The sequence below is a fragment of the Aspergillus ochraceoroseus genome (assembly GCF_002846915.1).
Source record: "Aspergillus ochraceoroseus IBT 24754 chromosome Unknown P175scaffold_5, whole genome shotgun sequence".
NCBI classification, from domain to species: Eukaryota; Fungi; Ascomycota; class Eurotiomycetes; order Eurotiales; family Aspergillaceae; genus Aspergillus; species Aspergillus ochraceoroseus.
In genome coordinates, this window is record NW_024468480.1 from 511,545 (window position 1) to 523,756 (window position 12,212).

At 50.1% G+C, this 12,212-nt stretch overlaps 4 protein-coding genes across 4 annotated transcripts; 2 read left to right on the forward strand and 2 right to left on the reverse strand.

Moving 5' to 3' along the window:
* Window positions 1–263: 263 nt before the first annotated feature.
* On the forward strand, window positions 264–2,808 carry P175DRAFT_0439566 (putative DNA helicase; the record flags this gene model as incomplete). The annotated part of the gene is made up of 4 exons (XM_040893968.1): window positions 264–814; window positions 1,053–2,479; window positions 2,554–2,614; window positions 2,724–2,808. The coding sequence occupies 4 exons, from the start codon at window positions 264–266 to the stop codon at window positions 2,806–2,808; spliced, it is 2,124 nt and encodes a 707-aa protein (XP_040751288.1).
* A 2,156-nt stretch (window positions 2,809–4,964) lies between these two features.
* P175DRAFT_0524211 (uncharacterized protein) lies at window positions 4,965–6,726 on the forward strand (the record flags this gene model as incomplete). The annotated part of the gene is made up of 1 exon (XM_040899355.1): window positions 4,965–6,726. One exon carries the CDS (start codon window positions 4,965–4,967, stop codon window positions 6,624–6,626), a length of 1,662 nt encoding a protein of 553 aa, XP_040751289.1. The 3' UTR covers window positions 6,627–6,726.
* A 381-nt stretch (window positions 6,727–7,107) lies between these two features.
* On the reverse strand, window positions 7,108–8,210 carry P175DRAFT_0439799 (PIG-F family protein; the record flags this gene model as incomplete). Its single annotated transcript, XM_040893982.1, has 3 exons — window positions 7,108–7,255; window positions 7,372–7,658; window positions 7,758–8,210. 3 exons carry the CDS (start codon window positions 8,208–8,210, stop codon window positions 7,108–7,110), a joined length of 888 nt encoding a protein of 295 aa, XP_040751290.1.
* A 304-nt stretch (window positions 8,211–8,514) lies between these two features.
* On the reverse strand, window positions 8,515–12,127 carry P175DRAFT_0502072 (putative Rho GTPase activator (Sac7)). The gene is made up of 3 exons (XM_040897306.1): window positions 11,665–12,127; window positions 11,317–11,469; window positions 8,515–11,258 (listed from the first exon to the last, which is right to left on the reverse strand). Exons 1-3 carry the CDS (start codon window positions 11,822–11,824, stop codon window positions 9,013–9,015), a joined length of 2,559 nt encoding a protein of 852 aa, XP_040751291.1. The 5' UTR covers window positions 11,825–12,127; the 3' UTR covers window positions 8,515–9,012.
* Between the last annotated feature and the right edge of the window lie 85 nt (window positions 12,128–12,212).

Below are 12,212 nucleotides of genomic sequence, written 5' to 3' on the forward strand. Positions count from 1 at the left end.
TACTTGGAGAACTCTACAGTATGGCCGCTACCGAGTCGAAGAGCCCCCCCGCCCGCCCGCCCGCTGCATTATCTACGAATGCAACCTACATACATACCTACCCCACACCACTCCCTTGCTTTTTTTTTTTTCTGTACAGAACAGACAAGCTAGGGTTAATACAGATAATCTTCATTGAAAACTAGTGCATTGCTGTGGAAGGAAAGAATATATATATATTTTTTTCCTTTTTGGGCGCGCTCTTGCTAACTTTTTACATACATATGGCTCCCCCCGCTCCAATCTCGATCCCGCTCTTCGCCGAATCCCAACAGCAACTCCTTCTAAAGGAGCACGAAGCCGATGTCGCCTCGTCGTCTCTTGCTAGCACTGCTGCCTCCGCCTCGCCCTCTACGCGCCGCACACTCCAAGCCACAGGGTATGCGTTAACGGGTATAATCCTGTCGCAATGCCGGACTGGTCTTGGAGGACGCATCGTGGGCGAGTTTGCCGCCGACTCGGCTATCTCGTCGGGAACTACGAAGGGAAAGGATAGCGAGGATGCGACGGCCGCCGCGGATGGGAAGGCGAGGCTCGGTGCGCATGGTATCCGGGTTGGGGATGTTGTCCGCGTCCATGAGATTGGAGGAGCGGGGCCCAAGAAAATGGGGAAAGATAAGGGCGGCGGCAATTCCTCGAATGGGCCTGAGGGTGTCGTGACGAGGGTTGGGGAGAGTAGCGTGTGGATTGCGTTCGGGCAGAGAGGGGGCGGCGGTGGTCGCTCCAAGGAGGACGATGAGATGGTTGAGGAATTATGGGGGAAAAAACTTTGGCTGTAGGTTCATGCATTGTGGAAATGATGGGGGGGGGTCTTACGGGTTTAACCGATTGCTTTGTGGCGTGTCTGGACGGTGGTTATTCTGTTCCCATGGCTAATTGCGGGATATGTACAGCATAAAACTCGCCAACGATGTGACTCACAGACGGTACAGTAACTACCCGAAACAATATATGCAGAGTGGTTGTTTGGAGTATGAGTTTGTGTACTGATAATGTGTCGTCGGGTCTTCTAGGATGAATCAAACGATGGAGAAAATGGGTAAAATGTCAGAGGCAGATCATACGCATTTCATGCGTGTTGCTTTTGGACATACAACCCCAATGCTGCCAGACTACGAAGCTTCCGAACCAGTCGAGTTCCTTGATCCGACCCTGAATGAGTCTCAGAAGGAAGCGATTCGATTTGCTCTAGCGTCTAGAGACATTGCGTTGATCCATGGCCCTCCTGGCACCGGTAAAACTCATACCTTGATCGAATTGATCGTCCAAATGGTCAAGCGGGATCTCCGGGTACTTGTTTGCGGGCCGTCGAACATATCGGTTGACAATATTGTAGAACGACTAGTCCCCCAAAAAATCCCGGTTGTCCGCATTGGCCATCCGGCGCGGTTGTTACCATCGGTTCTTGAGCATTCGCTGGAAGTGCTCACCCACACATCGGAGGCTGCGGCTATAGTACGGGATGTCCGTAAGGAGATTGACGAAAAACAGGCGAGCATCCGTAAGACCAGATTCGGTCGGGAGAAACGCGCAATCTACCAGGATTTGAAAGAGCTACGGCGAGAGTTTCGTGAACGCGAGTCGAAGTGCGTAGACAATTTAGTCCGGGGGAGTAGCGTTGTGCTTGCGACGCTTCATGGGGCAGGAGGACACCAGGTCAAAAACCAGAAATTTGATGTCGTGATTATTGACGAAGCTAGTCAGGCGTTAGAAGCGCAGTGCTGGATTTCGTTGTTGTCTGCACCAAAGGTGGTCCTTGCTGGTGACCATTTACAACTCCCGCCGACTGTGAAATCCGCTATTCTGAACCGAAAAGACTCAGAGACAAGGGTGGGAGATGAAGATGCAAAACTTGGAAATATTACCTTGGAGACGACGCTGTTTGATCGCCTACTATCACTTCATGGTCCAGGCATCAAACGAATGCTAACTACACAGTATCGGATGCACGAGAGTATCATGCGTTTCCCGTCGGACGAACTATATGAGTCAAAGCTCATCGCAGCTGAAAGCGTCAAGTCACGCCTTCTCAAAGATCTACCTTACGAAGTTCAGGAGACGGACGATACCAGAGAACCTGTAGTCTTTTGGGATACGCAAGGAGGCGACTTCCCAGAGAAGGTCGAGGACGAAGATGTCAGCAAAAAGGAGGCATTACTTGGAGAGAGTAAGAGCAACGAAATGGAAGCCCTGGTCGTCGGAAAGCATGTGGACAACCTGGTTCAAGCAGGCATGCGGCCCGAAGATATCGCAGTTATTACACCCTATAACGGGCAGCTGGCTATCCTGTCTCAGATGCTACGGGAGAAGTACCCAGGTCTTGAACTAGGAAGTGTCGATGGATTCCAAGGGCGCGAGAAAGAAGCTGTGATCGTCAGTCTCGTTCGCAGCAACAGCGAACAAGAAGTAGGGTTTCTCGGAGAAAAGCGGCGCCTCAACGGTATGTGCGAGTCTTTGTTTGCCATTGACCCAAATTTTAGAGGATGAACAAGGCGCGCGCTGACGGGCTCTTAGTGGCTATGACTCGCCCAAAGCGGCATCTTTGTGTCTGTGGGGATTCGGAAACAATCAGCAAGTAAGTTTGTTTTATACTCTCCCCGCATTTTTTTTTCCCCCCATGGTTTCTAGGTCTCATCCGCCCATACGAGCACCACGATCGCTGACACTATTATCCTGATGTATAGAGGGAGTGGGTTTCTGAAACGCTGGATGGCATTTCTCGAAGAGAATGCAGATTTGCGTTATCCAGATGCCGGAGAGCTACTCTGAAGTCAATTTACTGCTGACTCGGGCATTGAGATCCCCACTTTTGATGGATATGCTCCGTGAGACAGGGATAATCTGACACGCTTGATTTCAGTAAGGATGCTGCCTCGTCGGAAATACGAACACGCTGCGGCACTAGAATAATCTAGACAAGTGTTGCTGCCCTTTGTCCAGACTCCAGAGCTCCCAGTTTAGAGCTACTATGTACAGAGTAGGTCGCCTGACAAACTCCCGCGCTTTGTTCCTTTCGGACGAACACGAAGGTAGCGAAATAGGGTTTGCGACTAAGATACTCCGTTACCTTGCATTGATATTATCACAGCCAATATTGAATTGTATGACCTGGGGAATTTGGATGAAGGGTATGATGATGATGGATTAGAACCTACCATCCCGGCAGAATTATCTAGCTGTTTCAGGATAGGATATCCACGGTAACGATGTAGCTGCAATGCAGAGTATATCGCCGCAGACCTGGTTTCGGGCTTGAGTTGCTGTTCGCTGCAGACGGGCGGATCCTCTCCAACGGCAGTACGTATGTTAGTGGATTCTTTTTCGCCCAGACGAGACGAGGAGACCACCACCAGGATGATGTTGTGAGAATTAATTAATAGAGCCAGGGACACATTCAGTATCCAGCCAGCTCCAGTGCGTGCTTTGACGGACCGGAGCTGAGCGATGGTAGTAGTGAGAGACTGCAAACCAGATGGAAAAAGTATGCGTAGGTACCTGATCTGCGAGAAACCAGGATGGGGCCGTAGAAACCGAGGAGGAAGAGGAATTGGGCGTGTGCAGATTGATTCAAGAGTCCGACTTTGTTCCAGAATCTAGAAGGTTATGATTATGTATGGTGGGGCATTACTGACTCAATTGCGAGTTTCCGTTCCACTCAAGTGAAGATTCCGGAGCTGGTAGAGAAGAGTGAAAGTTAGAATTGAGAAAGATGGTTCGAGTAGATTATTGCTTTGGGTTATAATTCAGGAGAAATCTTGGATAAAAAAAGATATCATGGAACTTAGATAGTTAGTTAGTTACTTGTTAGGTTGTGAGTAATGATTCTGTATAGACAAGAATAACTATCCTGAAACACACAAAAGCACAGACTCACTTCAACCTCTTTTTCTTCCTTTCTCAATTCTCTCCCCTGTTTTTTCTTCACTTTCATCATCTCCTGTGCTTCTTTCTTTTCTTTCTTTTCTCTTCCTCTTATTCCCCTCTTTGTTTCTCCATTATACCTCTGGTTTTTATTCAGGCTTCTGTCCTGTCTTTGGACGCAGCACCATCGCCTTTTTACTCCTTTATTGGCCCACCTCCCCCTATCCCTATCTCAAACATTAGTATCCATCGGTCATGCAGTCTTTGCTTTCTCAAATATTAACTCTCTGATAAGCTCCACTGTTCCCGTCTGCTCTGCCTCTTTCCAGGCTCCACGCTGGTGCCACGACTTTCCTTGCTGATCTCCTCCGAGCTGGCTTCTTCTTCTTCTTCTTCTTGTGCTTGTCCTTCTGTGTCCTTTCCATATCTTTGATTCTAGATCCAATACCTCTTTCTGGTCCTTTATTTGGTCTCTAATTCCGATTCTACTCTTCTCTCTGTCGCTCGTTACGGCGCTTTATGCCTATGTAGCATTCTAAACATTCTACTCTTGACGTCGATACCAGCCCCTGTTTCCCGAGCCCTCGTGTCCAGCGCATCACTGAATCCTTCATACCCTTGAGATTATTATTATGCCTCGGAACTCCTTTCTGCGCCAAGGTAAGCATTCATACCCCTCTCGTGGTTCTTGGTTCGCCCGTTGCTGACCCCTGCTTGCTCCTACTTTTAGCCCACCAATCCGAGATCCCCTACATCGTGACATTGCTTTTCAGCCATTAAGCCTGCCAACACTTTCATATACTGCAGCAGCCTTCTTTGACATTCGCTTATACCCTGTATACAGGGGTGCCGTTTTTCTTTCTTTCTTTCTTTCTTTCTTTCTTTCTTTCTTTTTTTTGTCACTATATCTTTCGACGCATCGTTCAGCTTGCGTCCCCTTATGTCCTTCTAACCCCATAAACATCTATGTGTGTTTACCGACTCTGATGCATATATGTACTAAACTGTCTTAATGTGCCCTTGTTGTTGATTGACCCCTCGTGTTGCTGTACTCGGGAAGAAAGATGTCTAGAGCAGTTGCGGCGCCTGAGAGAAGTAACTCTATCCAAAACCCTTTCCCTCAACGGGATTGTTCAGCACCTGCCACGCCTTCAGCCAATCCAGAGTCATGTTTTGATACTGCGCTACCGCCGATGAGTTCTAAACAGCTCGTCACTACCCGTCGATCCCCAGGTGGACTAGAATCATCCATCCTCTCCAGTCGAGTCGGATATCACCAGCACTCGACCACAATAAACGGGACCCCTCTTGGTCACCGCCGCACTGGAAGCACGTTGAAAACAGTCATGAGGAAAATCTTCACGCGTAAGAGACGAAGTCAGGCGGACGAACTCGAAGATACCCTACAAGACTTTCAATTTAGCACTGTAACATCTGGATTGGATCGGATCGGTGCCAAATCGCCAGGACTGTCAAAATCTGCCAGTTCCCAACAAACCAGTGCACTCCGACGGCATCATGAGGAACTGACTACCCTCGATATTGTCCTGGAGAAGTTGGACTCACGGCACCCACGACAAAGACGAGCGACCCTGCCCAGTTTAATATTTTCTGACGACGAATCACGGCATGCTCTTGAAGTAGTGATCAACCCCGCATCGGGGAGCCGGCCCCTGAGTTCCAATGCGAATAGCGACCCGGATGAGACACAGCGGCGGGAACTACGAAAATTTAAACGGCGCTCACGGAGTGCTGGCGCTTTGCGAGGTATGGCTAAAGACCACCGTATGTCCCCAATACAGTGGAGGCGACGGAGCATAGAGTCGGATTATGTGGCATCAACCACCTACGGCATGGCTTCTGGTAGTGACTTGTCTTGTCGACCTCCGTCTAGGACCTCGGCTGCTAGCATTCCTAAGCCTGCAGAGCTATCAGTCTTTGAGGAAGAGGAACTGGAGGTGGAAGACGATGAGGAAAGCATCCAGAGCATACCTCCAAATGTTGGGGAACTCATCAACTCCATGCAGCATGATGAAAATATTTCATTAGAACAGCGGTTGACAACGCTAGAGGTAAAACTGATTGACCTGGAATTTGCCATTGCGCGGATGCAAAGCGGGCGCGGCGAAACACCGACAGTAGGACACAAGACTCCATCGCCAGATAATGCTCAACATAAACGCCACGAATTCCCGAATCATTCCACTCCGTCTGGCAGCGAGAACTCCCCCACCGCAGAGCACGTACCAGGAGGGGATCGACCTTGGAGTTCCAGCACTATTCGCCCAAGTCTTAGCGAGATTCACCGGGCACGCGCTTTGCAGGCACCATCCATGACCTCATTGAGCGACGCTAGCACCATTTCTGTGCAACAATACAGTGCACTCGTCATGTTATTAAGGCGAGAACAAACCGCCCGAAGAAACCTGGAACAACAGGTTTCATGTCTCCGAGAGGATATCCAGCGTCTGCAAAGGATACCGTACGATTCACTCAGTGTCGGGACGATGTACCCTATACGAAGCGCAGACTCGCAAGAGTTCCTCCGCATGCGACAAGACGTTGCTGATTCGCCGGGGAGCTCTCCTATCCGGATAGAGGAGAAGTTTTCCTCGCGCTACGAAAGTGATTCCGATTTCGAACGGACGGAGAAGCGCTCTAAGGATGAAAGCTTCCGATCGAAATGGCAGGCAGCTCGAGGAATCGAAGTTGCCAACATGATATAACCCACCACAGCACGTTCAAATTTTTTTCCACTTATATACTCCCTTACCTTCCTTGACGATCTAAGATACCATGTCGCATTTCACTCATCTTTATCTTCACATCTCCTTTCTTAAATGATTTTGGCTGATATTGATATCCCCGCTGATTTCGATGATTCTGATATACTGTTTATTGATTCCCCATATTGTTTTTTTTTTTTTTTATATACGTTTCTTTTTCTTTCAAGGCTGGGGCCCTTGTATACTTTACTTTATATTCAAGTCTCTCTAAAAAACCTGAACCTGAACTTTGAGTCTGAACCTGAGTTTGAGCCTGTAATAGAAACTAGACAATAGAATATCGAATATAGGTATAGCATATAACATAACATAACACAGTATGCGTGGGGGATATAAGATAAGGCTTTCCAGCATAATTTGCCGGGGGGGGGAACCCCGCCTGCCTCGCAATATACCAGAACAGAAACAGGAGTGAAGGCTTTTACTCAACCTTGACATTCCTCTCCTCCTTGGTGAAATCGATTCTCTTTCCAAACACCCACTCCGACCTTCCACCAAGCACACCAACCAAGTGCCCCAAGTACGCCCCGGTCAGAATGGTAATTGGGTAGGCCTGCCACGGACGATCCCTATACCACGAAAATCAGATTAGCTTAGTTGTCATCACCCGGAACTGAACTTTTTTTTTTTTTTTTTTTACACACAAAAGGCACAGCAGTGAAAGGGAAAGGAGGAAACAACTAACCAATCCAGCGGGATAGGAACAGCCCCAAACCATGCCCCCAAGCATGTTCCCAGCGCACCAGCCGAAACACTATCTACTGGGCGCGAGACAGCCCAGATCTCGCGCCAGATGGGGCCGTCCACGCCGTGCACGTAGATCAGCGGGAAGCAGGCGAGGAGGGCCATATGGGCTGCGCAAAGGAGAGTGAGGGCGTGGTGGGTGCGGAGCGGGGCACCGAAGAGGATCAGCAGGATGCTGAGGACGGGGGTTGCGAGGAGGGAAGTTAGGGTTAGGGAGAGGAGGGCGGGCTAGAGATATGAGGAGAAATTCCAGAGAAGTTAGTTAATGAAAAAAAAAAAAAAAAAAAACTGGGTGCTGGGAAAGGGATAGCACAGCACAGCACATACGGTTAGTTTAGCACAGATACAGCCCATCATCGAAGGAGAAGAGGAGCTCTTCCCCGCTGCATGACGACGACGAGAGCCGATTTTCCTACTCGCGGTTGTCTTTTCCTCTGCGACAGCTGTGCTTGCTTCTCCTTGAGCTGAGGGAGGAGAAGAAGAAGGTTTCGCAGCGCCGGCAGGAGGAAGACAAATCATGGCGAAGGCGACCTGCAGCACGACCAGAATCGGGAGGTCATGAAGTAACTCCGTGACGGGGTCATCGATAACGGAGCCGAAGCGGAGAACCAGCAAGGAGAGCAGAAGAGCTGGATGGATGAGCGAGTATATCTGTGCGAATTGGCCGGGGAGGATTGAGACCGGTGCTGCAGCGGGCTTGGATTTCATGGTTGCTGGCGGAGGAGCTTGGGGGGTTGCAAGTGAGGAGGAGGACGCGGGGGCTGTTGTTAAGGCGGCCATTGTTTGGTAATGCGTTGTTGCGTGGTAGATGAAACTGAAACAGAGAGGGAGGGGGGAGGCGCTGTGCGCCAGATATAGGAAGAGGGTGTCTTTCTCTTCCGTTGGTGGTTTTGGGCGCTTTGTGTCAGGAATTTGAAGAAGCTTGAAGCTCGGAGTCGGAGATGGAGCTGGCTGTTTGCTTGGTTTGTTTCGTGGGGTCACGGTGTTAACTATGGCCTGAGGTGTCGCTGTCGACTCCTTTTTGCACGGAAGACGGCGGAAGGACGGCGACGGTGGAGAGCACCAGCAGGATGATGGAGGAAGTCAAGTAGATTAAAAAAGGGCTGCGAGAAAATCATTTCTACTCATGGAAAAGGTCCAGGTCCACCTGATGAGTGAGTGATATACCGGAGAATCTATCCAGGTTTTATACACTTTACAATATTCAACGTCTCGGGTCGGTAAGAAAGGATTTCACATAGAAAAAGAGCAAGAATACATCATTCGTGAACCATAACAAACATCAAGGAGACTGGGGTATGAGAACAGGACCAGCCTTATAACATAAAGCCAAAGCTAAACATACATTCCCGCATGTCGTCGAGGAAATACAAGGGAAACAAGTTGTATCCAGCAAACCCAATCTCGTAGATAACGACAGCGAAGAAGAAATAGGATGATTTGCTTCATCATTCGATCTATACATGGGCTAAGCTTGCCGCTTCTAGCACACGAGGGAATCGGGTGCATAGTCTATCCAAAATTCTAGCACACTCCTGAGAGTAGTGTGTGTAGAGGTAGAAATAGATCCGGTCTACTGCGTTTAAGATCTGGCCTCCTCGACTCCTTCGGTTTTGGGTTCCGCTGGAGGAGCTTCGGCAGCAGGCACCTCAGGAGTATCAGGAACCTCAGCGAGGATATTCTTTTGGGCAACAGGACTTTCAGGGGTGCGGGGCTCTTCAGGGATTGCCGGAGGTAACCCTGAGCTAGGCAGAGGGGAGACTGGCGAGCTGATATACCCTTCCTTTGGATCTCTGCTCACATCAATCGGAGGAGGACGGCTGGCTAGGCTGTCCTTGACTAGATTGTCCTTGCTTGACGGAGACAAAGTTCGAGTCGAAGTAGACTTTTCAAACTCGGAGTGAACGGGACTTCTTGTTCGGTCCCGCTCTCCCGAATCCTTGACACCGTCTCGTACCTGAGCAACCTTAGCCTTGAACTTGCCGAAAAGGCTTCGCTTTTCTGGCTCCGAGCTCAGTGACATCTCCTTGGAAGTACCGTTGTGGACTTCAGCATCCAAACTTAGCGGATGATGTGATGGATCGTTCACAAATTGCTGGAGATCGGAGGGAGAGCTTTTACTCGAGTGGTGCCAGCTGCCAATAGAGCTGGTACTGCGATCAGCCCCAGGGGTGGAGGCCAGGAGAGGAGGTGAGCCCAAGCCAAGTCCAATATGCTCATTGCTCCGCTTGGCCGAGCGGGGAAATCGCCAACTTCGCCGGTGTTCTTTACGCTCCGAACGGGATGCCTCGTCAGTGTGGTCGACATCGGAATAATCTGTGAAAGAGGAGCGAGAATTCATTGACGGTGTACGCGAGCCATAAGGTCGTAGCGAAGTATCCGCGGTTGGATGTCCACCGTCACCTTGGCCGGCAGGTTTATCGGATCTCCCTTCTCGTTGAGATCCAACTTCGTCGCAGCCTGCATTGTTAGGTGGTTTAGGAGTGGCGCCTCCGTTGTCATTCTGGGACTCGCACTGCGAGGAGGTTGGAGGGGAAATTAACGCTGACTCAGAAGTTGCAGCCTGAAGCGAGTGGGATGAACTTTGAGCACTCTCGTTTGTACTTCCCGGGATCCGCTTCTTCTTCAGCCTATTGGGCTGTCGTGGTTCCTTTAGCTCTCCTGCAGGTGGGGGAGATTTAGTAAAGAAACTTGAGAGCTTGCGCTCCTTGGTTGGTGTAACGGCTGCAGGTGGTGGGGAGAATGTTGTAGGTGGTGGCAACGCAACATGCTGCACAGGTTTTTGAGTGATACGGTCATTCTCCGAAGGCGCCTTCAGCGTCGGTCCATCGGTGGCCGAATGAAGGTAAACTACTCCAGAAGCGGAGCTGGTGGTTCCTGGAACGGCTGAAAATACCTTACCTCCGGTCGAGGCAGGCGTACGGCTGGACGATCGAGATTGTTGTATAGAGATGGGTTTTGGAGAAGTCAGGCTTGGGGATTCAACAACTCGGCTATGTCTTGATGGAGGGATTGCAGGTGACATTTTGGATGGCAAAGTGTTGCTTCTGTGCACTCCCACGGCGCCGAGAGAGGTTGGAGTTGCGGGGTTGGAGGGATTGTTGGAAGTACGGGAATTCTTTGAAGAAACTGAAACATTTCTTCGAAGGTTCTCATACTTCCGGAAGCTTTCAGCTCCTCCGCTGGCGCTTGATACGGAGCGCCGAATGGTCGAATTCGATGTTGGTGGGCGAACAACACCGCCTTCGACTTCCTTCATGGTCTGTTCATCGGCAGCCGTACCGTTCATGCCAACTAGAAAGTGATCTTGATTTTCGATAAGGAAGATGAGTACATCTTGGCTGAGCTTGTAATCGTCTGGCGACATATCATGCTGGGGATGGGAGAGAAGGCCGGGTTGGAATATTGCGGATAGATTCGCCGAGTTCATACGATTCTGGTCTGACTTGGACGCAAAGACTGCAAGAAGGTCTAGAATGTACAGCAACAGTTGCTTGTTGAGAGCTGGGAGCTCTCTAATCAGTTGTTGGTAAGCTGCGACAGCTTTAGCATGTTCGTTGGCCTCCGATTCTGAGGAAGGTCCATTTTCTTGAGCTCGTGATCGGAACTTGCGCAACGGTTCTCGAAAAGGTTCGTAGAATTCCAAGGGAACAATGGGTTCCGGCAGTTGGTTAAGGTAGCGCCTGAGAACGTTCGCAGCATCGTGTACCGTGTATCCGGTCCAGTCCAACCCTTTTCCATATCGCTCGGGTGAGTCGAAGATCTCTTGGAGATCCTTGATGCGTTTTGCGGATCCATTTAGTCGGAAAATGCCTTCCACATCCGTTGCTAAAGGAAGTCCGTCTCAGCACTGACCATGATACATCCAACGGCTGGGTATTCATACCTTTTTCTTTGAGGAATACTCCACACTTTGCCACCACTATTGGTACATATCCATAGATGAAACTCTCTCCATTGTCATTGGTAAGGGAAATAGCAACGTTTGCATATTTAATGCTGACTTTGAGGGGGACACCGAAGATGCCTTGGGTTTTCTCTGAAAGCCAGTCAATCCGTCAGTATCCCACGAGTAACAGGGGTCTACAACCGAGCAGACGTGGGTACAGGCGCTGAGTCTCTTGGACTACAGATGCTTCGAAACCTAAGCGCATCCAAAGCATCTATCTCTTCAACGTCACCGCACCAGTCTAGCTTGGGGGGGGGGTCTAGGGATGTGTACCGCCACACATACCTTTGGGCTCATCTTTCCTCGTATTCCTCTTAAACTGCCTCCACCATGTTGTAAGATCACGTCGGGAGGGTGGTGATGTAGTAATGGGTTCAGGTTGCGGCGCCGTGGGCGGAAGTTGTTGAAACGCCTCGGCACCAGCATGCGATTTTCCAGTTACCATCGTGGAATATGTGCGACGAGGAGAAGAGGAGGAGGATGGATGATGCGACCTTGTCTCGAAAAATAGAGCGAACGGGCTAACGGGGAGGCTATTTCGTCACCGCCCTCGTTGCGCAGCAAATTCCGGGGCTGGGATAACGGTATCCCAAAATAGCACGAGGACTGGGGTGGTAAGGCAGCGGGAGCGAATACCGCGCCGGCCGCGACGACAACCCACCGTGACAAGGGTAAGGCGAGGGTAGATCGACACGATGGCTTCGGGGGGGTGCGGGAAATCGGACAGGGAATAGCAAAGGATAAGAACTGGGGGGGGGGGGGGGGATAATAAGAGAGGAAGAACAATAACAGGGTAAGACAAAAGGGCTAAAAGGATGAATGGGAGGGGCGAA

What these genes read in the sequence shown, in the direction of transcription:
- P175DRAFT_0502072 (XM_040897306.1), bottom strand. Translation starts at nt 11,824, where the DNA reads ATGGTAACTGGAAAATCGCATGCTGGTGCCGAGGCGTTTCAACAACTT. An exon ending in GAGGAAAGATGAGCCCAAAG is followed by an intron (nt 11,470 to 11,664) that starts GTATGTGTGGCG and finishes ACTGGCTTTCAG; the next exon opens with AGAAAACCCAAGGCATCTTC. An exon ending in AGTATTCCTCAAAGAAAAAG is followed by an intron (nt 11,259 to 11,316) that starts GTATGAATACCC and finishes GACTTCCTTTAG; the next exon opens with CAACGGATGTGGAAGGCATT.